At 43.0% G+C, this 25,754-nt stretch overlaps 1 protein-coding gene across 2 annotated transcripts in view; it reads right to left on the bottom strand.

Annotated features, from left to right (window-relative positions):
• The window catches only part of CDH13 (cadherin 13), a 1,113,397-nt gene that overhangs the window by 576,248 nt on the left and 511,395 nt on the right, over window positions 1-25,754 (bottom strand). For both annotated transcript variants that reach the window (XM_074370357.1, XM_010967669.3), the window contains exon 3: window positions 6,084-6,292. In XM_074370357.1, coding sequence (XP_074226458.1) covers window positions 6,084-6,292 — 209 coding nt within the window. The remainder of the gene's footprint in view (window positions 1-6,083; window positions 6,293-25,754) is intronic.

Genomic DNA, 25,754 nt, shown 5'->3' on the forward strand with positions numbered 1-25,754 from the left:
CAGTTAAGAAGTGTAAATTAACTTTTAAATACTGCTAAGTCTTCTCATGTTTGTTAAGTGGACCCATAGAAATAAAGAATCCTCTCCAGGAAGTTTAGTCAGCATTTCTTGTAAAGTGGGCACCTGAGGAAAGGGAGTGTTAAAGATTCAAGTTCACTTATCATCTTGAACTCTCCCAGGTTGTCTAAGTGACAGAACTTGGTCATACTGGGAAGGGAGGATGGATTGGGCTGTCTGGATTTGCCTGGTTCATTCAATGACCATTTATGACAGTCTGACTCTGACGATACAATGATGAAGAATAACTGGCATTTCCACAGCACGCACTTGGTGCTCAGCACTGTTTTAAATACGTTGCATACATTTACTCATTTAATCCTCACAACATCTCTATGGACTTGATACTATTATGAGCCCATTTTATAGCTGAGGGAGCAGGAGCAGAGGTTGCAAGTGTGACACCGGGAATTGGGCCAAGGCATCCACCTCCAGGGCAGTGTTCTCAGCCTCCCTGCATGGAAGCCAGGGCCCTGCGTTGAGGAGCTCAGAAGTGAGATGAAGACAAACACAGATAAATGAGACAAAGTTCAAAGTTCAGTGCTGTGATGGGGGAGTCAGGCAGGTCTCCATGAGGAACTTGGAGGAAAAATCACTTAATCAGCCAGGGGATGGTCAGAGAGGTGTCCGCGAAGAAGAGAAATCTCAGCAGGTCCAGAAATTTCAAAGGAGTTAGCCCTGTTGATTGGTGCTAGACATGTGGCAGCCAAGGCCATGATCCAGACCGGGGAGCAGCCGGCATGAATGGGAGGGAGAGCTCGGCCAGGTCAAGAAACCACACGTGGCTTGGTACTAGGGGTGGGGGCAGAGTTCAGTTCACGGAGTGGTCTGAAAGCAGTGACTCAGGCCACTCCTGTGTTGATTCAAAAGACACTTACTGAAAACCAACCATATGCGAACACTGTGTTGGGTGCTGAGGCTGGAGCCGTGAACACACCAGAGGGGAGGAAGGAAAGAAAGGAGGGAGGAAGGAAAGAAAGGAGGGAGGAAGGAATAGAAGGAGGGAGGAAGAGAGAGAGAAGGAGGAAAACAGAAAGGAAACAGACTATGTTCCTGCCTTCAGGGAGCTTACAGTCTCATCAGGGAGCCAGATTTCAAACACCTAAACAAGGAAGTAAACACTTAATTACAAATTAAGAAGAAGGCCAGGGAGGAAGAGAAGGGGTGCTAGGAGTGAGACCTTCTTTTGGAACAGGGACCAGGGAAGGCCCTTGGTGGAAGCTACATTTCAGCAGGTCAAGACACCTAAAAATGAAGAGCAATCAGACTTAGAGGAAAGCTGTAGAGACCAGGCTAGACTGTAAAAGACCTTTTCAGGCATATATAAACACTTCAGAATTTATCCCCAGGGCCAGATAGGCTGATGAGGAAGCAGAGGACTGATGTGATCAGAAATGCATTGATGAAATAACCCCAGGCAGTGGGCAGGGAAGCCTGACTCAGGCCTCTAGTCTGTGGGCCCCCACAACTCTCCCTTCCTTTACATGTGTGTCTCCTGCTTTGCTCATGAGACCCACTGCCTGGGTCACAGGTATGTAAATCCTACAGTTGCTTACAGCGTGAGTTCCCATGTTTCAAGATGCTGCTGCCAAAGCCAGTCAAGTCTTTAGCCCTCAAACTGCAACTGAAAATAAATTCCTACAAGCTCCATGATGTACTTACTTCCCAGCCTGACTTTATCAAGTTCTTAATTGATGTCAGAATTCTACAATTATGGAAGCTACAAATTCTTAAATCATAAACAAACAAACAAACAAACAGATAAATAATTTCCAGGCTTCAAATTTGTAAATGAGGTTGATGAGTCCCATTTACACAGCAGGTGAAGGTATCTATCCAAGATGCATACAGAATGAAGCACAGAGCTTTTCCATGTAAATCTTTGGACCCATATATTCAAGGTAAAATAAATTAATAACTCACTCGCTCACTCACTCACTCAATAAGTAAATAAGAGCAAACACTGCTGTCTTTGTGTTCATCGCCATCAGCCGCTTTGGTGGGGACAAGGCACGGTTCCATCCAGACATAACTCTGTGAGTCGATTCCTCATCACGTTCCACGGGCTAGAACACGCCATGGTTAACCTTGGCCCCCTCCTGAACAACTCCTCACTGACTGTCAAAAGACAAGGGATTAAACTGCTCCTCCAACCACTCAGATCTAAGATGATCTTACACAGCCCAGGCAGGTACTAGTGTCTGGGCAGTTCATTAAAAATGTAGCAATAGCTTGAGAGTCTAAAATTAAACCATTAACAATCAGACATTACAGATTTGGGCTACAGGCTTTCCCATGAAATAGGGTCACAGGTAGCAGGTAAAATAAGAGAGGTACATGCTTTTGTTAAAGAATTGCTGGGCTCCAGTTATAGCAGCTGAACTGGGCTTCACTGGGGTTACATTTACCTTAGAGAATCCTTCCTTCCCAAGCACAGTGATGTAAAACCAGCCACTGTGACATCTCTCTTGTTTTGGTTGCACTGGGTGCCTCAGGACCCTTCTGGAAATACCTTCACTTTCTGGCTTTGGCTTCACTTTCTCTTCCTGACCCTAATCTCTGGTTTCTGTGCCCTGGCCTTAGTGAGGTCACTTAGCCCATGGTCTCTCATCCTTTCTTGAGAGATTCCAAAATAATACCACAGATAGGACACTATCTGGTGCTGCGCCCAATGGAATGATTCTGGGAGGCAGGCACTATTCTTATCCCTGCTTCATAGATGAGGATGTTGAGGTTCAGGGAGTTTAGTGACTTGCCCAAGGTCACATAATCATAAGTGGTGGAACAGAAATTTGAACTCACTTAAGTTTGACACCAAAGCTAAAGCCCTACCTACCACTCTGCTGCTCTTCCCCCAGATGTTTACCCTGGGATCCAGCCCATGTTCCCTGTTGTCTCCTGGACAGCCCTCTCAAGATGTCCCCAGGAGCCACCAAGTCAACACATCCAGGCTGGACTGTTCACCATTCCCACCCATCCCCTCCCTGATTGGTCCAATCCAGCTCCATCTTCCCAAGGCTAGACAATTTGGAATCATAAGGAAGCTGCATCTTGGCTCTTTCTTCCTTCAAACCACACCTTCCATTTGTTGTTTTCCTCCATTGCTACTGTATTGGTCTAATGCATGCCCTCATCTTTGGACCACTAGGTAGCCACCCAAGTGGCACAGTTTTCTGGTGAGCAAAGTGGCAGGAACAAGAATGGGAGTTTGGACAGAGAGGCTAAAATCTCAACTTGTTTTCTGCCAATTCCAAGCTAGGGGATCTCAGCCAATTTTCACACCTGTAGGAAGGGGATACGGTCAGCAGTCTCACAGGGAGGTTGTGAGGGTTAGAATAATGCATGTTAAAGCATATCCTGAGATGCACACACTTACGAGAATCCCATTAAATAATACAGGTTCTCACTCACCTCTTTGTGCCTCAGTTTTCCCCATCTGTGCAATGGGGACAATAGCATGTGCCTCATAGATGGTGGGAAATAGGACAAGTCAGCATTTGTGGCCCATGACAGCAGCACCTGGCACACAGTGAGTGCCACGCAAACACTGTCATTACCAGCCCGTCCCCTCTGCCCTCTCTCCTCCCTAAAGGCACCGAGCAGCCATCACCATCGCCTCCCTACCTGGTACTTAATCAGTACACACATTCATTTTCTCTCCCCAGCCAGAAGCTGAGCTGACTCGTGCACTCATTACTTTCCTTCTCCAGCAGCTGGCCCACCTCACCACACACAGAAGGGCCTCAAAAATACCAACTGGATATCTATTAAGGACTGTGCTTTCCTTAGAGGGATTCTCTGGCTGTTTTGTTTTCCTATTCTTTTCTTTGTCATTTTTCTTTTCCTTTTCTTTCTTTCTTTTCTTTTTTTTTTTTTTTTTTGACTTTTTTATTATGGACACATCACAAGGCCTAATTTCAAACCTCATAAGATTACTGGAGGCGGGAGATGAATGCCCTGTTCTGATGGAGTCTGGCAGACTGACGGCCCAGCGGCTTCCTCCATGCTTTATAAGAAGCAAACAGTCACAGCCAAGTTATGCTGACGATGTGTTCTGACAGCGACAAATGAGAAATGACCGGGGCTCCAAGGAGCTTAGCCTCCGCGAGGGTAGCTTTCTGAGACTGAAGAGTCCAGCTCTTCAAGGCCGAATCGCCTGGTAATGACCCCAGGTCTCCTAGCCCATCAGGGTGAAGTCTGTCCCGAGAAGTGCCCAGAAGCCCTTCTGCTCTGCTTGGAGCTAAATACTATGACATTGTCTTTTCCAGATATAAAGCTGAGTCACCAATAACAATGAACAATGTTCACCTAAACACACTCCATCCCACATGCAAAGCCCCTTACAGAAATCTCTGTACCATTTACTTGTTTCCAAGAAGCACTTTGTGCTGCACCTTCTTGGCAGTTTTGTTGCTTTTGCTATTTAGAAGTTGTTTATATCACAAGTTAGTGAGATGCTGTGAAAATGACCATGGCTAAGTAAGAAATAAGCTCACTTCTGTGGCACCAATGGGTTTCCACACTGGTATGTCCTGTTTTCTTTGAAAACATCAGTAGCACACTGTGGATTCATTTTCAGCTTGCTACCCACCCTAGACTCACAGACTGACAGATAGGAAAGGGAATTATGCAGTTTGTCCAGTCCAGGGATGGCAAATATATTCTGGCCTTAGAAACATCTCTAAATGGTCAATGGATAGTAGCTTCCAGATGATACCCAGGGAAAGACACCCAGGTCAAGCCAGAGGTGATTATGTGCCATGTGCATGGTGATGGAGGGGGCAGCACACGTGCCACTTAACTGGCACTGCAGACTATGCAGCCCCTCTCATCTGTAGATAAGAAGTTAATGACAGCATCGGCAGGAAAGCAACCCTCCTGTTGCCGTTTGTAATCTCTGCTCCCCAGTTGTGGAACTGGTGTTTACTCCGCCACTGAACAAAATGAACAGATCAAGTAGGGCTGCAGGGAGGAAGGCAGGTGGAAAAAGGCAGTGGGGAATCACAGGCTGTGAGAAATTGGGCAAGAGCAGCCCAGCGGCAGGCAGGAGGAAAGGCCAGCCGCACTGAGCTGCGGACGCACCGCTATTACTGTTCTCAACCTGCCAGGGTCTTGCTGCGTGTCTTCCCTGTCTATAACTGAGAAGCCACAGAGTCTCTGAGCCCCTGGTGAAGGAGGAGGAGGAGGTAAGCCCATTGTAGCAAAACGCCTCTGGCTGACCCAATCAGGACGCCGGAAGGGCAGTTTGCGGCACTGCTAAAGTCACGTGTGTGCTGGTGCAGAGAGCTGTGTACGTGTGCACGTGGAAAGGAACGGGCACCGGTCATGGCAAAGGCGCAGCACCACATGCCATGGCTGCCTTGTCTACAACCCTAGGGGGTGACTGAGGTTCTTGCCTGCCCAGCACCCATTTCTCTTCCTTAGATGACAGCACCCTAATTTATTTTGAGTAACTACCCCTTTTCATTCTCAGTCCACATGTCTTAGGTGGGGCTGAGTCCACCCGGCTTCAGGAGAAGGCATGTGACCCAGACTTAGCCAACCATAGCATCAGGACCCAATGGACACAGTAACTGGTGCAGGGATGGGCGCATGATCTAAGGAGAGCCAGTGAGATTTGATTTCAAGCTTCAGTTGGCAGCATCATGAAGAGATGCTCTCTCAGATGACTTCAGACTAGGAGAATGAAGTGGAGCTGCTGAGATGCCCACACAGGGAAGCGGGGAGGGTTGTGACTGTCTAAGAGTGAAGCCAAGAGAAGGAACATGGAACCACAGATGGGTAAAGATCAAAGCTGATGCCATCATCTGGGCACTGGTTCACAGTCACGCTGGAAGGCAGAGCTAGCCCTGAAATATCTCACATGGCCCAACAAATCTCCCTGCCACACTACTTTTTGAGTTAGGTTTCCATCATTTACAACAAAAGAATCTTGGCCAATAATAAACCAAAGACTCATTTTCCATGTGAGACACAAACCCCAGCATTCCTCCTTGGACCCAACTCATTCCAAGCAGCTATGTTACCTGCAAGGAGCCCTGGATGTCTTTCCCCCCGACGATCACGAGTTCTGCCATGTCTTCCGCATGGGGAGTCCGTGCATGGACGAACAGAGTCTTGCCCACCGCAGTTATGTTTCTCAGGGCAACTAGGCTGCCATCGTTGTTCACCTTGAAGTATGGGCTTGAGACCTCGTAGTGCAGTTTGTCATTTCCCTTACAGTCACTGAAGATCACTGGTGAAAACGAAACAAACGAACAAAACAGAATGTGAGCACGTTGGGCAGCTTAGTCCTGGAGATACCTCCGGCATTTAGCTGTGGATTACCACTCTGCAGCCCAGGTCCATGAATGCTGCCCCTATCCCCCAGTGCCCTCTCGCAGCCCCGTGGCTTTGTCTGTGCTGAAGGACTTCCCTCAGTCAAGACTTGTCCTAAATCACCCTCATGTCCCAGGCAGCTGCTGAGCACTGATGATGCACAAACAGAATGTCTTCTCTGCCCTTGGGTGTAATGGGTGAAGCGTACAGACAGATACAGCAGAGTGACATTTAGGGACGTGATCTCTTCCCCTGTGTGTGAGGTGCTATGGTGGAACCAGAGAGCTCAGGAGCCTTGAGGGACAGCTTCAACATTCCAGTGGGGTCTTGAAGATGAGCTGGAAATTAGAAGGTCTGTAAGAGAGTGGAGGCATTCTAGGTTACTCAAAGGCATGTGTGATGGGAGGGGTGCTGAAATAAAAAAAAAAGACTCGGAGAAAGAGAACTAACATTCACTCAGACCAGAGGCTCCTTTGCAGTGGAGCAGGGATGAAGGAGAGGCAGAAGAGGCTGGAAATGAAGCTGAACATGTCGTCTGGAGATGAAGTGGGAAACGCCACTAAGGGGAGGTGCAGCCCTGTAGCCTTGGACTATCTTTAGCGTGGAGAAGGTCTAGGTCAGGTATGGGCTCTGGTTCCAGTGTAGTGCAGTGCTTCCCAAGGGCTGGGATGCCGCAGAATCACGTGGGAGATTTTTTAAAAGTGCTAGGTACCCAATCCAAAGATTCTAATTTAGCAGCTCTGGGTTCTAGAGAGTGGTTTAGAGGAAGCCAAGAAGACAGGCCAAGAGAACTGTTAGTTTGGCATCGCATCAGTGATGCCTGGCCCGGATTAGGGCAGTGGCTGGATAGACGCAAGTGCAATTCCCACAACTGCACGGCTAAGTCATGTGCCGGAAGCGGCCATCCTGGAGGAACTGCTTGGAGCTCGGGGCTGTTACTGTGAGTGGCAGCTAGTGACAGCTGATCCATCACCCTCCCCTCTGCAGTGCGTCTGTCCCCGGTGCCCGATTCTGTCACTACAGGCACCACCACTTGTTGTCTGTGCCTGTGTCTGCCCGTCTGCCTTCCTCTGTAAACTCTGGGGATCCTATAGGGAAGCACAGAATTGGATTACTTACTTTCTTCCCCACCCCCACTTTTGTTTTCATAGCTCTCAGCTGAACAGGCTTATTTGCTGTTTACTAAACCTTTCATTGAAGCATAGCATAGACGCAGAAAAGTGCACAGATCAGAATGCACATTCAACTCGATGAATTTTCACCAAGTAGCCATCCATGTACCCAGCGCCTAACCCTAGACACCAAATATTGTCAGTCCCCCTCCTCCTCTCACTCCTGAGTCAAATCCCTATCCTCCCTCCTCAGAGGCTACACTGTCCTGATGCAAATGGAATCACACCGCCGATGCTCTTGTGCGTCTGGCTTCTTTCATACAACACTGTGTCCCTGAGATCCATCCAAGTGGCTGCAAGTGTAACAGTTTATCCTACTGGCTATGCAGCGCTCCATCCGGTGTCTACACTGAGTGCATTCATCTGTTCTATTGTTGATGGGCATATGGGCTATTTCTAGTTCGGGATTCTTAAAATACTACTACTAGGAACCTTCTTGTGTGTCTTTTAGTGACAACATCTACCTGAGTCCAAGTACACAGTTAGAGCCATATAACTGTCTGGTGAATTAAGCTGGTCTTTCTATTCTGGGAAGATAATTCTTATGGTGATGAGACCATATTAGCTGTTAATTACAATGGCTAATGTGAATTGAACACTTTCTACACATGAGGCTCAGAGCTAAGCATTTTACATACATGATCTTATTTAATCTTTACAACAATTTTGATCCCCTCGCTCTGCAGTCTATGAAGTAACTGAGGCTCTGAGAGGGAGAAGGAGGTGCCCAACACAGTTTGTGAATCATAAAACCAAGACTTGAACCCTGGTCGGTCTGCCTTTCACCACTATTTGCTCTCAGTGAAGACAAAGCCCTGAATGGAATACTCCCTCCTGAAATCCCATCAGAACCTGAATATAAGGACATGAGTCCCCAGCTCAGTCCTGCTCCCAAGTCTTCACCCAGCCCAGAAGCATTCTGCATTGTGCTGGTGCCCCTCAGGGTCCCTCTGTGTCAGGACTCCAGCACCCTTCCTGGCTGCCCAGTCCTGGCTTCTCTATAATGACTACAGTTTGGGCTTCCTCTGAGCATCTTGGTAGCGAGGAGTGACTGGGCATGGCTGGGTTCAGGTTTGGGAAGTGAACAAAGAAAGAGAGATATGGAGGATGCCTTCACTGTCACCATCAATTAGCATTCATCCACTGAAAACACATGGCTCAGAGGACAGGGCCCACTGGGAGCTTGTTGCCTGTTTTGCCAGGATGCTGGTTCTGGCCCTGGTACCTGGGCAGAATCAAGGAAGACAGTCTCAGCTGGGGATGGATGGAGGTGAGGGAAGGCATATGAAGACTAATATAGTTATTACCACCTTAAGAATTCTCTTCCCAGAAAAGAAAGACTCTGTGGCAGTTCTAGTTTCACAGCTAAGTTCTTCTTTCCTTCCTTCCTTTTCCCTTTCCTTGCTTCCCTCCCAAATATTTACTGAACCTATGTAATGCTAGATGTTGGGGTTATAACACTGAACATAGTCTCTGGCCTGAAATCTAATGGAGGAGAGAGACATTCATAGGATACTTGTTATAGGCTGATGGAACTGTAATACAAGCAAATGCCCTGTGGTATTCAGGAAACTGCAAATAAGTCAGCAAGATGGGCCCAGAAAGGGATGGGAGAAACCAAGGAAATGAGTGGAGATTAGCTGGGTCCAGGAAATGGGGGTCTGGAAGGCCACATAAGAACTATTTCTTGAAGGAAATTTGTACCCTTCCATCACAACTACAGAACTGACTTTCCTCCTCCTGAGTCTCACACAAATATGGCTCCCCATGGCAAAATAATGCTTAACACTCAGGGTCCTCCAAGTTCAAGCTGTCCATTGGCCTCCCCACTGGCCTCCATCTTCACTCTGTGCCTCACATATTACCCGCTCCCGCACCTTCCTACAGCCACTACACTCTCCCACCCCATCGATCAATCGTACTGCTCCCTCTTGTGGCGAAGATACTTCCCAGTTTCTTCACCCTCTTAACTCAATATTCTTCGAGAGCCAGCTTGGGCCACTTCTCTAAATATCCTCTTTGTGTTCTCAAGTGTTTCCTGCACATAGAGCCTTCAATGTCATATCATATCCACATGTCTACTTTATGTATCTGTTTTCCCCATCAGAACCAAGAGCAGAAATTGGACCTTACTCTTTTATTACATCTCCAGCAACAACCAGAAAGCTCTTCCATACAGGAGGCCACCAATAACAATTCCACTTAACCCAATTAATCTCTATTGGCAAAATGATGCTCTAGTAAGTGGTGGACTGGGGGTACCTCTTCCACACTGGAAGAAGGAGATACTGCAGGCAAGGCCCCTAGTCACTTCTGTTTTGGTTGAGCCCCGCAGTGAGGACAGGTAGGAGGAAATGCGGGACTCAACCATGTCTCCCCTTAGTTCCCCAGGCTCTATATACATCCATTCATGAAAGCTCTTCGCCTCCTGGGCTTAGCTTTGACTCAGCTCATTGGTAAAGTCATAGGTGCCTTCTTCATAATCCCAGTAAAGCTTCACATAGCCCCTATGCATAGCTGGGATCAGTGTGTGCATGCCGAACGAAGTTTTGACAAATAACAGTAACAACTTCTACCATTTACTGAGCAGCATTTCAGTGCCAGACTCTGTGCCAAGGACTGTGCATCCAGCTTCCCCTTTTAATCTCACAGCAATTCTAATCTACAGCAACAGTTCCCAACTTTTTTTTAAATTATTTCCCCCTACCCAGGAGAGTTTTTAGTTATCTTTGCCTAATTGCCACCACTCTCATGAAATGTCAGTGTCCCAGGGATACTGTACATCTGTTTATTTGCTGCATGCATATGTGTACTCTACACACACATGGAATACAATTTTTTTTCCTCTGCCCCAAGAGCCCATGTCACCCCTTTGGTGACATATAGCCCCACTGAGAATGCTCAATTTATAAGCATCATTTCCATCTTATAGGAGAACAGACTGAGCCTTGGAGAAACTAACATGCTCAAGACCACACATCCAGAAGAGGCAGACACCTGTCCCCAGTCTGATCGGTCTATCTTTGCAGTTCAAGCTCCCAGCACATCCATGTCCCACATGTGGACAAATGAGAGGGAAGAGGGCACTTGCCCCATCCCCACCCTTCAGGCCTCTCACTGGTCCCTCGGGGGTTGTCAGCGGTTCCAAGTGAGAGCATACTGAGAGACCAGACCTCCTTTCAGGACCTGGCGCATCGTAGGCCCTTAACGTATTCTAGATCTCTTCCCAACTTGCTGCATCAAGTAACTAAGGGTTGCATAATTGGGTCGTTTATTTTAGACATCTTTTACCAATTTAGGTGCAGGTGTGGTTCTTTTTCAAGGCTATGAGAATCACTTGGAGAATATTTGAAAATCTAGCAATACCTGCCCCAACCCCTAACTGAGATGCTGCTATAGCTAGGCTGGGTCCAGGCACTGGCATCTCTTTTTTAAGATTTCCCAGATGAATCTAATGCAGCCAGGGCTGAGAACCAGGAGCTCAGACAAGGAATGCTTGTCAAGATGCCAGGTTTCCACATTTCCCAGTGATTCCTGGCAGAGCGAGGAGGCTGGGACCTAGTGTTCCAGGAACTGCTATTCCTGTGCCCTAAGAAAGGGCAGTTGTAATGGTAGGTTTCTAAGCCCTTTTCTAATCCTGTGTAGCAGCCCTTTGGCAAACTATCTGTCCCTTTAACCTAAGGTAACCTGGAACAGATAACAGTACCTCCCTTATAGGTACTATAATTTTATGGTGAGCATTAAACAATATAATATGCGCCTACATGCATAAAGCACTTTGGACAGACCCAGGGGCTCCATGAATAAGAATTATTATCCTCATTATTTCTGTAGTTCTGGGCATTAAGGAAGCTTCCCTTTTCTTTTCTACACAGCTTCCTTCTTCTAGCTGGTTTTCTGCCTGCCTCCTGGGTCCTTCCACTTCCTGCTAGTCAGGTGCCCATGCTCTGGTCTGTGTGGTTACCATGGAGATGGTTACTACATTTCTGCTGAGGCTGAAGGAGTGAGGCAGATAATTCTGAAGCAAACTTGCCCATCTTTGGATCCTCCCACTCTTCTTGGCAAAGCCTTACCACTCTCACATGAACGGTCATGCAGGAAAAAATGACATCAAAGGAGTGAAATTACGTGTTCTGCCCATAGCAGACTCCACAAAGTTGTGTTCAGTATTCTCCAAATGGATTGTCTATAAAGATAACTTCCTAAAAATCTAAGGTATTCTTTTTCCTAAAAGAAGGATGGTGTGCTGAGAATTTGACATTCAGGATTGCAATAAATTATCAATTTGAGGTAAGTTTTTCCTCTCTGGAATCTGAGACTTAGTGAGATCGAATGAGGTTAAGGCCATTAGTCTAGGCCAATCTGCCTAAGAATGTGTTCCTGCCTCCGGTCATCCAGCCCCAGATTCACAGCCTAGCCAGACTCTCAAACCTGACCTATTATTCACTTAATATTTTTCTTTTAATTGACTCACTTTTTAACTTATAAAATTATCTGAAGATAACCTCTATAATACATGATGAATGTGCCAAATGTATTCTTTTCGAATAATGTTAAAATAAACTTAAGCAGTAAAAACATACATTTATCCATGTATGCACTAAAACCATGCAAACAATGATGTGTGTCCGACTCTCCAGAAATGCTGGCTTGGGCTACATTCCTTTCTTGCTCATTCTTCATTTAAACAAACTCATGCCTGGCTTCATCCTACTCAGGCTTATAATCTAGGAGGGCTGTGATACAATTAGATACAATTATCTGATATAATCTAATAAGGCTTCTGCTATTTGAAAAAATACATGTAACATAAATAATGAGGTCTCGAGAAAGACACAAACCTTAGAAAAAGCACGAATCTAGACCATATCAATGATTGTGATTTTGACAGTATCTAAATAACAGATCTGAAACATATGAAGAATACTTAATCAAAAGAGAAATAGGTCAGCACATTGTTTCTTCTTCCTACTGGAGGAAACAGACTCCACTTCCCCACTGATGGTAATCTCCCCTCACATTTCCTGTTAAAGGGGCAACTAATTGATAGTGTCAGCTCTGAATCATTGTTTCGTATTATGAACTTCGTTGACACGACCACCATGTCAGCGATTCTCAAACTTTTAAATAGAGATGAAGCCAGTGCATGTTTCATGATGCAGAGTTCAAAGAACGTATTAAGGAGGAAACTGAATAGTTTCTATCTATTTTAAAAATATTTGTTTCTATAGAGACAATCTCCTAAGCAGCTCAGAATAACACTATGAGGAGAAGTGAAAGGAAAAATACTAATAAACAATTAAACTTGTGAACAAATACTGAAAACCTCTATGGGGGGGGTGGGGATTGCAAGGAACTATCTGTACTATTCTGAACCTGCCAAGGACTTCCTTACACAGTTTGTCACTATGGTGTTTAACATAGCTTCTGGAAAAAAATTATACATATAATATACTATACATGGGGATATATTGGAATCAATTGCACAACATCATTCTTTGAGATAATCTTTGAACACCCCAGGAGAAGAAAGGGGGGAGGTGAACACTCCCCACCTGGGGGAAAAATGCAAATTAGATGAATGGCACCACTCAGCGTTTCAATTATGCTTTCAGCGTGTTTCCACTCAAAATGTCCTCTGGGCTTAATGCAAATGTCACAAAAAGACAAACTTTAGCTGGGAGACAAAACCACAATTGAAATGGGAAGTTTGGCTCATGAATTAGAGGCTTAATCTTCCTGACCTTGATTTTATGCTTTTCTATTTCTTTCTTTTGAATGTGGTTCTTCGGGATGGAAATGGGAAAGGCATAGATTTCTTACCATCTAGAAATGTGTGAGGAAGCAAATTAAGTCATATTACGATCCCACGAAATATAAAAATGCAGATGGATTTAAATTTATCTGCAAAATATAGAGCAGCCCTGCTCATGTAGATATAGGTATGAACTAAATATGGAATTTGTGCTATTCTTGTAAATGTTTTGGGAGTTAGTCTGTGATCCATGCACTCACATCTTATAAGGGCAAATGGTCCTAAATACATTATATCCATTTGTAGAGACTTGCAAACTGGTCTACTCAGAAGTTGGTGGCCAGACTCCACTTGGACACTTGAGGGAGGATCAGTCGTAGTGTGGGCTCTGAGCCAGTCAGCCTGAGAGTTGTATTCCTCCCACAGTCAGATGTGCTCAGATCTACTTCTAGCAATCTATACTTGCACAGAGAAGAGTGGCTTTGTTTCAGTCGTATGTGGGTTAACAATAACAGAACGTAAATCATCTGCCCTCTCCTAAGACTGTACCATATATCCCAGCACTCAGAGCCGAGTTAGTAAAACAATTCAATTGCTCCATTTAGCAGGAAGCGCCTGCATATTGGTTGATCTGCAGTCTTCACTGGGGCATGGAAAGCCATGCCTTTCTAATAACTGAAATAGCACTTAGTTCAGAAACATCAGATGGACTCTCCCCAGGATACAGACCATCACTTAATTGCTTTTCACGTCCTCAATATCCTACTGGGGCCCAACTTCCTCTGAAAGAACTCAGAGGACTTTAGTCCAGAGGCTTTTTGGATTTGCCCAAGTGAGAGAAACAAAACATCTCCTTTGGTTTCTCAGAACACCCTCATTACTCAAGCCTTCTAGTCAATCGAGGTTCCACTAGCAGATGTTCAATCCCACCCACAATGGGCCAGATCCCTGTATGATACATCCTCCAGCCTCGATTCCATCCACCCTCCCGATTCCTGAATGCATGGAACCATATCCTGTGTCCCACGTTTGGCCTGGAGTCAGCACTGACATCCACAGAGCTTCTGTAAAGTTCTGGGCATGTTCCTAATCGTGACTGGTTATCCCAGAAGTGAATTTCACCCCCAAAGGCTTTGTAGATTTGATAGGTACAGAATGTACATAAAATGGCCTTAATACCATCTCATGTGTCAATCCCAAGTTTGATAAAATAGAGTTTCAATTCTATCATGTCAGCCAAAGACATCATAATGAATGATTCCATCAAGTGATCTTCAGCAGAAAACTATTTTTGCCATGTAAACCCTTAAGGGGTTCCTCTTGGAAAGAGAGCCCTTGCTTGCTTTCAGGGGATTTTCTCTGCCTACCATTAAAAACTGAGCTGCTAGCTCTGGATCTAGTCTTTTCTGCCAGGATCTTACAATTTCCTCTTGCTACTGGTTTTTTAAAACCTGGCAAGTTGTTTTCTGAAAAAATGCTATGCATCTTCTATCCCATGGTGGTTATAATCACTATGAATTTGTATTTCAGATTGGAATTACTTTATATGGCACAGCGCCTGACACAGTACATACTCAGTCCTGTTTGTTGAATGAATAAATAGCAGAACTGCAATTTGGCAGCTAAGCAAATTTTAAACTTCCAAACAAAACCGAGAATGATGGCCCAAACTCATGTGAAGATTTGAGTAAGCCGATTTGAAAGTCACCTGATCAGCAAAACAGAAATCACTGATTCAGCAACTCTGAGAATCACCAAGTCTCAGATTTATAGATTCCTTCTCAGTGTTTTCATATTACTAGCCCATATCTCTTACAAAGTCCATAGTTTTTGATTTATCTAATAATTATGTGTGCACACGCCTTCCTCTCCAAGTGTCTGTAGATTAAGTTAATGAAAAAAGAAATCTGTTCCATGATAACTTTTAAGATATTTGGTCTGCTGTTGGAGCTGTCCGGAGACATGTGACAAAGTGAACTGGCTGAGCCTATCCTGAGATTCAGATCCTGACTGTGTGTGATGCTCAGTACCTCTCTATTGCATGAGCAGAGTTACATATGGAAGAAAGGACCTATAAGAAGGACAGCTTCTATATGAGCACCTAGAAAGATGTAGAAACACAGTGAAAGTGAAGAGGAGAACACAATATTGGCTTCCTACTCCAGCCCCATGGGTCTGTAGTTCAAGGAGAGAATAAACTATACACACAAGCTCAAAGATCCAGAAAGCAAAGGTGATTAAGGTAATCTCAAGCACTATTACTCTGGTTCCTAATAAACTATTGTGAATGGCAGCTTGGCCCCATTTCTGAATGGACTACAGTTTGCCTTTGCTCTGGTGCAATGAAGACTAAAGCAGCCTTGGGGTCTTTTGACATCTTGAGGGGTTCATTGCTTTGGGGATCCTAGAGATGGACTTTGAGAAGCAGCCTTCTCATAGAGAGCAGTGGGAGGCACTTCCTCCAAGAGCTTTCCAGAAAGGTTAATCAATAAAGAGAGGTCATGGAAGAATGACTTGTTAGTTTGTGTAGGAGATGCCTTGGGGACTTCCAGAATTAACCAGAATAAAAGCCAAGGGAGGAAGGTGGGTTGGGGTCCGACAATTGTACAGGTTGGGGCTAGAAGCTGGTGCAGTGCAAATACTAATATTTGCACGATCTCATTACTGTCCAAATATGACAAAAGCCTGAAGAAATTCAGGGTACCATTCAGAAGGTCTAGTTATTTCTGAGTGAAACAACTTGCTGGTCATTGGGTAATTTCAAGTAGAACTTAAGTGACTGCTAAATTCTGTTGTAGAAGAGACTCTAGCATCGGATGGTGTCTCTTATAGTTGGGAAATTCTATGATTCTAAATGTCAACATATTCATCCACTAACCTATTAAAAGTATCATTGGTTTACTTACAGGATGAAAGACAGGAGGCAGTAAGGGATAAGTGCCCACATAAAGGCAGGTAAGCAGAGTTATCTGTCTTTTGTCTACTGAGGCTCAGAGAGTTTACGAAAATTCCTTAAGGCCACACATCTTTAAGTAGCAAAGCTGGAACTTTGCTTTGTGCATCTGCTTTAATGTCCTGTCCCAAGTCCTGGGGAAAGAAGTAGGGTTACTCCAGGATGGTGAAATCCAACGTAAATGTTAGAAGTCATTCTGCAGCTTAGGAGCATGTGGATTAACAGAGAGTTAAACAGTCTGTGTCTAGAGGTGAAAGAGGTGCTAAGATAGAGATGAGTCGAATCTTGAAGTAAATGATTAAATCAATTAGCAGGAAAACCCATAGAGCAGAAGCCAGAAGACCCTGTAGATCAAAGTTCAGGGAACATAAGCTCTAAAGAAAGTTTAGGAAAATATATGAATGGAACCTAGCCAGAGCTTTATGCAGCCCCAAAATATCTAAAAGTATTCAAGAGTTTTTATTAGTATGTTTTTTTAAAGGATGAAAGAAAACACGTGTGGAATTTGTTACTATAGATCTACCTATAACTTTTATTGAAGAACTTTAGAGATTTGGACTTTCTGCAGACCAAAGCCCTGCTATTCTGCTACAAAATCATCACAAATCTCCAGATTTTAGCAAACAGAACATCACGGGGGAGGGGAAAAACAGCATGGAAGTTTGATCCATGATTTTCAGAATGGTTTGATTTTAATAAAACTCATAGGTGATCTGTAAAAGTGTGTGGATGGACATCTTCGTATAAAAAATCCTGAGGCATTTTAAACATCCCACCTTTCATTCCCTAAGGAAACCTAGGATGTTGTCATGCAGCGATGTCCTTGTGCTACCTGCAGATTAGTGTTTGAGGGCTCAAGTACACTGTCTGAGGCAAGAGTGAACATCCTTCCTAAAAGGCATGCCCGAGATGTTGACAAGGTTGGTGGCTTGTTAATAACCAGCAGGGATGCCAATCAAACTGCAACCCAGTACACAGCACCAATTTCTACCTCTCCACAATCATCTCCTGACCTATCCTTTGGTGACCCGGGAGCAAAGGGCTCCTATAGCTTCATCTCCAACTCCATCTTAGGGCTACCCCTGGTAAAAGTTGGCAATCGGAACTATTAGTGGACTCTTTTTGGTTGTAACCAATTGATTCATCCACCTCCTCCCTAACTGCAGTGGGTAAGGTGCTCACCAGCTGTGATTACAAATTGGTTCTGTCTAGTTGACAAGACCTTATCAGGAAATTAAAATAAAATGATCTGGCTTACAATACATGAAGCACAATTAATTCTTGTATGCATATTCGGGTTTCTGATGTAAGCAAGAAAATGATCAGCCCTGTGGGTCATGCCTATTCATCCTCCAGTTGCCAAGAGATTTTTATTGCATCCCTTATGCCATATGGCATCATCCCTAGCTTTAGCCTCATGGGAATGGAGGGGGATGCTTGCCAAGAGTATCTCATCACTTGTTAAAGGTATCCCACTTTCCTGTGATTTTTTTCACTTGACAACAATAGCCCACATTCATCTCCTTAAGAAGTGAAAGTCAGTGTAGGTGAAGGTTTTTGTGCTGCTTTCCATCCCACCTGAATTATGGGACGCGCATGAGCCAAATGTAAATCACGGCTTTCCATCATAAGTGGCAACTTTTGCAATTGAAGGATTCTTACAGGGGATCTCAAGTATATTACTGTGATTATAGAAGGCCCCACGTGTCTGGAAACATTCTTTTTCACATACCCATGGCAAGTCTAAGGTTCCCGAGATTTATTGCTCGTGCTTTTTCTTTACGTATATATGCTGCAAGCTGAAGCATATGGTCCCACACAACTGTGATATTTACGATAATGAATCACAGATGTTTAAATAGATGTACTCTGAAAACACTTAAATGCTAAGATGCTGAAATCTTACTGCAAACATTGCTAAGAGAAGACCTTTGGATTATGTTGATTTTCAGATACGAACACTAGGAATATGACTTTCCATATTCCGGGAAAATATCAGGCAGAAAGGAATGACTTTTTTCCACTTTAAAGAAGTATAGTGTTCAAAGTAAGCAAGGAACTCCAGGAGTATAGATTTGGTTATTCTGTAGATAACCGAATTGCAGCCCCATCTAGAATTAATGGTGAACTTACACAGTGAATATCCTTTTACTATTCACCCATCATATAACACGTATTATTTGAGCAGCCTTTTCCAAATACAACAACATTTTAAAATTTCTCTGGAGTGAAATGGAAAATGCACCCATTTACCCTCCCATCCATCCCTCACTTGTCCCCTAACCACACAATTTGAAGTATATTTGACCAGATTAGCAAATTACATACACACAAATATGGTGTAGTAGTTTTTCGCTTACATCTATTACAAAATTTTTATGTTGGCCCATATAGATCCACTTCATTCTTTTTCGTGACTGGATAATACCTCTTAGCATGAATATGCTATCATAAAAGCCATCGCCTACTGCTGGTCACAGGTTTTTCCTGTTTCATAATTACTGTTTAGTAATTAAAAGCCTTCACACCTGCCTTTTTGTGCATATGTGCAAGTATTTCTCCACAGTTAAGACCCATCTCATAAACTGCTGATTCAAATGAAATGCCCATTTAAAATTTGGTTAAGCACTGACAAACTGTTCACCAGAAAAGATTTTATGGACTTAATTCTAATCCAAAGTGTGATCGAGTTCTCTTTCCTCACACCAACAGTGGCTGATATTTTTTGCCAATTTGATAGTTGGAAAAAAGTATGGTGTTAATTTGCATATTTTTGATGAAATGTGAGATTGGGCCTTGTCTCACAGTATTGGCCATTTTCATTTCCTTTTCTGTGAATTTCATGCTGTGCCAGAGTACTCAGGAATTCAACTCGTCATCGCGTGTTCCTTCGCTTTTCTCCTTACTGGACTGTGAGCTTCTTGGAGGAACTCTGTCTTGCTTGCCATTCTCTCTTCATGGCTTCACAGAGACCAGGCATCCGTGTTTTGTGGAATGAATACATGTTTCAATGGATGAGGCTGTTCCTTTATGCTACTACACAGCTGCTGACCGGAGTCCCGCTTTATAAGAGGAAACTCAGCTCAACCCCTCCTCCCTCCATCCCCTCCCTACCTTCTGTCCTGTATTGGTCCCCTCCCTTAATGGGACAGAACCACCATACCTGCAGGGACCCTGTCAACCCAGTAACCCTTGCATCTCTAGTACTAGCACAGAGCCTGACAAGTAGTAGGCACTCAGGGCCTATTTTCTAAATGAATTCAGTCTTTGTTTTATGATCTATTTCTATATCAGATAATCATGCTGGCATCCAACTTTTAAAGGTGGATTGGAGCTTTGGAAGGTATTTCTGCTATTTTGTTCATCTCCTGTGCTGATGGGTAGAGGGACCTCAAGACTTTGAGTGAGATTCTTAGTCCCACCTTGTGAGCCAGGGTTGAGGCTTGTGAAAGGAAAATGGTATCATGATACCGGTAAATGGGCTTCACCGCCCTGTATGTCTTTTCATGGCAGCTGTGTAGAGAAAGTTACATTGCAGACTTTCTAGAGTGGGCCCAGCTTCGAGATTCTGAACCCTCGAGCTGAATTCATACTCATATAGGCTGAACTGAAGATCTAAAATCAGCTGAGAGAAACAAAAAGCTCTAGATCATCTTATGACCACATGTCCCTCTAAACCCAGAGTCAGGAACTTATGACCTGAAGGCTAAATCTGGCTAACTCCCTCTTTTATAAATAAAGTTTTATTGGAACACAGCCACACTATTTGTTTACATGCTGTCTATGGCTGCTTTTGCTCTAGAACTGCAGGATGGAATACTGGCAACAGAAGCATCTGGCTCATGAGTCTAAAATATTTACTCTCTGACCTTTTACAGTCTGTTGACTCTTGCTGGAGGCCCAGGTCACATCTTTCTCCCACATTTTTCAAGAAATCTACTCTAAGCCATCTGAGTGCTGAGGCAAGTAAACTGTCCATGATATATTTTGCACCCTCAGTTGCATGATTAGCCACAAAGACAATCAGCAGAGTGGGGAAAATGACTCACGAACACTCAGCTAAATGTTGTCTCAATGCCTGTGTGTTACCTTTAATTTTCAAAACTAAAATCTGCTGGGAGATATTTTCCATTCAAAATAGAATCTCAAGAGGCTTAACTTTTTAAATACACTTCTAGAATCCATTATCTGCAGTCATTAAATACAAGGACAAACACAGAGAAGATGAATCTACCCAGAAGAGTAGAAGGGAATTGTGTATATCTGTATTTTTTTAATGTCTCTGAAGCAATAATTTAATTTAGAAGCAAGAAATTAGCTGAGAATCATGCTTTTGATCAAATTCATACAGAAAACTGTCTTCAAGGTCTGTTTAACACACATAAAGTGATCTGTCATTTTCTCATATGATTTGCCATTAATTTTTGTTTCTTTTCTTGTAGAGAGTCTGTCATTATTTTTCCCAAAATGACAAAGATGTTTGATTTTCTTCACTCTGTAAGTGAAGCCATTTGAAGATTTAGCTTCCTGGAAAATGAAATGGGAATTATCCAGCCCAAAGGTGAAAGGGAAACAGTGATTTTCTTTCATTCTATTTTTTCTCTGATGAGAGCTTTATTCATTAGCAAGAAGGAACTCATTTCTTTGAGTAAAGAGGCAAAAGAAAGAAACCAAAAAACCCTCAAATTGTTTTACATTTCCACGAAGTTAGCAACTATACTGGAACATCAAAAAGGGATAGTCACTATGTATTTTAAGTACTTAAAAATCCAATGAACTCAGAAAAGTACTACATTTGAACTATAGCACATATTTCCTCTGTACTTCTTTGAGTTGGATGGTTTCCTGAGTTCTTACTTCATGCCTTTTAAGTCTGAGTATCATGAATATAAATTCTTCTTCCAGTATTCAAAGGGTCCTGAGTAAGGAGGATCCAGTTCTAGACGGGAATGGGTATAAAAATGAAATCTGGTGATAATTAACAACAATGGGTAAGGAATAAAGGCAGAATGGAGTCACTTCTTCACTAGGAACAACTTTGAAAATGTTCATCATAGCTGCAATGAATAAAACAATTGCTGAGCTCATCCCTAATGCTCTCTGAGGAAGATGGGTCCTGCTAAGGGCAAGACCCTTGCTTTTATTGAGCCACTCACTGGGTTTGGGTGTGGAAGTTTGGGAGGATAAAACACAGTGGTTGCTAAAGAGCTCTGCATGACGAAAGGCTAATTGGGAAAAAACAAGAAATCAGGCAAGAAGATATAAGAGGCAGAATTGGGGTAGATTGGAGAAGGGAAGAGAAAGGCGAGGCAGTGGAAGATCATGAATCTCTCCCCCGATCCTCAAACCCTCAGTAAAATCTACCTTGGTCATGAATGATATATGTGTGTGTTTCTTGTGCAGCCTGGTTCAGGGCTATGTTTTACGGCTTGGTGGGTGTACATCAAGAAAGAGACAGCCTTTAAGGCACAGGACCCAGAGGCAAGACAGGTTATGAAGACACAAGCTCCCAGGAATCAGTATAAATTAGGGGGATGGTTTTCGATCTCCACAGTTTATGGAAGTTAGGGGCTCAATTCCCACTTAACTAACCCTCCAGGGGTTAGAATGGGTCTGTGAATGCTGCATTTGCATCTACTACTTATTCAGCTCTTTCTGTGAGTCAGGCAGCATTTTAAGACTTTGCATGCATTATCTCAATATCTTATTAATTTTTCACAACTGTGTTTTGATACTGGTAGCATGCCCTCATTTTTCAAATAAAGAAACTGAGTCCAAAGGGACGCTGTGTGACAGGTCTATGTGTGAAGCTACACCTGTATGACAGGTGTAGGAGAACCTGGTTTCCTAAGGAGTCTGCCTAACTGCAAAGATTATACCTCTTATTATTTGGCTCCGCTGTCTCTCACTTACTCAGCAAACTAGTCTCAAGAATTCTGTTGGGTTCCAGATGCATAAAACAAAAGAAAGCTCATCTCCTGTCTTTAATGATAATGAAGTGGTCAGTGAGCCCATCATCCACTTAAAAGAAGCTGACAATGTTGCATAATGGGGAACACAGGAGAAGTGTGAACCAAGTTCTCTGAGCAGGAAAAAAGAGCAAGTGGTCTGGTTGAAGCCTGAGCCACATAAGACTTCCCAGAAGAAATGACCTTTGAGCTTCACCTTGAAAGATGAGCAGAACCAAATAGTTGTTTTCCACAACTGACTGCACGTAAGCAGCACTACTGGTGGCTGACATCAAAAACAGACCGATAGATTTCACCAAAGGATGTTTCTGGTCTCAAATGCAATCATCTCTAATTCTTTTTTTTTTTTTTTAAGAAAAGTAATTCTTTGATTCAGTAGGGGTTTGGGTAGCTATCTAGAGCCTTCGCCAGTTCTGTCTGTAACAGATCCATCCACATGATGGTGTTTTTGAAAATATTCTGAGAAACTACAAAGCATAGCACAAATTTCAAAGTGGAAAGGAAAAAAAAAGGGTGGCAGCAATGAAATGTTTGTGAGAGGGGGCAGGGTTCCTCTTGATTAAATTTTCAAAAGAAGATAATAAATTAGGAGAAAATGTGAGAACAAAGACATCCTATGGTTTATACTCTTGAATTAAAATAAGCAAAGAAGCCAACAAACGCTAAATTTCCATTTCTGAGAGTTAGTTATGTATCTCTGTAGTTCAATTTTTCTCTGAGTTAATTCAGGCAGGAGGGGTTTTTTCCTGATAGTTGAAAACATTAACCTCTCTGATCTTCAATTTGTTTGTTGCAGGAATAATAGAACTGGCATAGACTAGGGATTCTCAAAGTATGGTCCAGAACAAGCAGTATCAGCACCATTTAGGAGCTTGTTAGAAATGCAGACTCTTGGGCCCCAGCTGAGACTATTAAATCAGAAGCTCTGAGGACAGAGCCCAGTGATCTACATGTGAACAAGCCCTCCAGAAGATTCTGGTTCACGCTCAAGAGTAATAACCCCCAGCACAGATAAACTTCCAGATGATGAATAGCTACACGATTCAATGATTCAATTAAAAACATATTATCCAGTATTAAATATACACTATCTGATATGAAATTTTTAAAATAAGAATATTTATTAAATATACAGAGAGGATATCATCTTTGGATCCGGAATGCACAGATGTGAAGAGTCCTCCCTCCCAGCTGCATGAGAAAAAGCACAGAATCTCTGACATTCAATTTCCTGATCTATAAAATGGGAACAATGATGTCTTCTGTCTAGAATTATCTTGAAGAAAAAAAGACACCTATTACATAGGAAGACACCTAAAATAGTTGCAAGTGTGAGTTTATTAAAATAATGGACTCAACCACAGTTGGTTTACAGCCCTTCTCTTTTAATAAACATCATAATCTAAGCAAATGAAAAACAGCTCTTATTGAGCCACTGTTTTTAAATTGAGAGGGTTGTTTTTCTGCAACACTGTCTCCCAAAGGAGGTATGTCTCTCTCAGAAAATGCAATATAATAGATGCTAACATCAAAAGGGCTAATTAAGTGTCATTCAGTGACTCATCCTCTTGAATGAGGGAGACATGAAGCACAAATCTATGAAGCTGAAAGGAAGGAGGGAGGAAGACCTCTTCCTGACTCAGGCCTACATGGTATTCGCTTGGGCTACTGCAGTAGTTCCTGACCTGGCCTCCCAGTTTCCCCCTCAACCCACCCCCAACCCACAATGGTCTCAACACAGCAAAGAAAGGTCCCATTATAGTTTTATGTTTATGTCACCCGTCTACTCAAAACCATCTCATTTGGAGTCAAAGCCAAGTTCTTATTCTAACCTACAATACCCTACGTAACCTAGGTCATATTATGCATTATGTCCTTTTACTCTTGCCCTCAGTCCCTCCAGCCTCACTGGCCTTCCAGAGTTTTCTCAAACTCCCAGGCCTGCCCCTGCCTCAGGACCTTTGCATATGCTATAACCGCTGCCTACAACACTTTTCCCTTACATATCCAAGGCTACCTTCCTCATTTCCTAGCTTCCTCTAAGGTATCTACTCAAATGTCACCTTTGTCATGTGGTTTTCCCACCTAACATTTCAATACTCACCCACTCTGGCATTTCTGTGTTTTTTGTTCTTAGCACTTCTCATTATCAAAATGAACCCATTGTACATTCTTGTTATTTATACTGCTTATTGTCTTCCTCTTTCTCAAGAATGCAAACTCAGAGTATCTCAAGAGCTTGCAACAGTGCCTGGCACATGATGAATCAATAGATAGTAAATCAATCAATGGATGGATTAATTTCCTTTGTTTTTATTCCTTTACTCAGCTATTATCATCTACCAATCACTGAATGATAAATAAAATTAGCAAAGTAAGTAGGTAGGTAACCACTTGGAGAGAAGGACAAATATAATGTGACCTTGAATAATTGTTGTTTGGCCAGGTATGAATATGGAAAAAAGAAAGAAAAAGTTAAATGAATAATAATTTTAAGGTGTTTCTTCACAAAATATTTTGCAGCTCTTAGAGAAGTTTCTCGGGGAAGCAATAGTTTAGAGCAACAAGTCTGAAATCAGAACTCAGAACTTGCCAGTGATGGACACTTGGATAAGCTAATCCACAGTTTTGAACTGTAGTTTCCTCATCTGTGAAATAGGTTGTGTGTTAATACATATATAACTCATGGGACTAGGGCGAAGGTTAAGTGAACGTTCATAGATCACTTGCCACTGTGTCTAGAGTAAACGGTCAATAAACACTGCTCCCTAACACTGGAATTTAAGTCACTCCAATCTGGAGAAAATGGAACAGGTGCAGTATTTTTATGGCAAATCAGATCATTCCAATTTTAGTGAATTTAAGGATCTGGAGTTACTCTACTCTGACTCACCCCATCATCATATTGGGGTGAAACAAATTTCTGAAAATAAAACTGCCACCATTTTGAAAAGACCCAGTTTTTAAACATCAGTAATGGCTCCTGACTCCCCTCACACTGTTAGAGTTACAGCTCACTTCACTTGGTTTCTTGTATAGACACTATCAGAAGCAAACCAGTGATTACAACAGTGAATAATCCTCATTTGGCTCTGGTCTGTCAACTAAGACTGAGAAAACGACACCACAGGGAGTGGTGTCATTAGAGCCACTCGGAGCAGCGAAGCGCTGGGCCAGCCTTCACTTAACCCATCTTTCTCAGAATTAGCCTTTGATTTTCCCCAGAAAGGCAGGCTTCGGCATTTTTCACAAAGGAGCTGTCTTGGGGGAAAGTAAATTGTGTCAGTCAAAACTGTTTGAGATGTGTCTGAAGTTTGTTTTCTTATGCATCTGGGAGAAGGTGTCTCAGATCACTTTTTTTTTTCTCTCTTTCTCTGTATTAACAAAAAGTTACATTATCACTTGGGTCTAAAAACATATACCTAATATGACAATAAACTTCTTCATGGTAATTAACTATTATGTTGAGACATTTTTTATGGTAAAGATGTGCTTGCGACTTGAAAGTACTCTCATTGAGCATCCAGAAG

This window comes from Camelus bactrianus, chromosome 9, assembly GCF_048773025.1.
Source record: "Camelus bactrianus isolate YW-2024 breed Bactrian camel chromosome 9, ASM4877302v1, whole genome shotgun sequence".
Classification (NCBI taxonomy): domain Eukaryota; kingdom Metazoa; phylum Chordata; class Mammalia; order Artiodactyla; family Camelidae; genus Camelus; species Camelus bactrianus.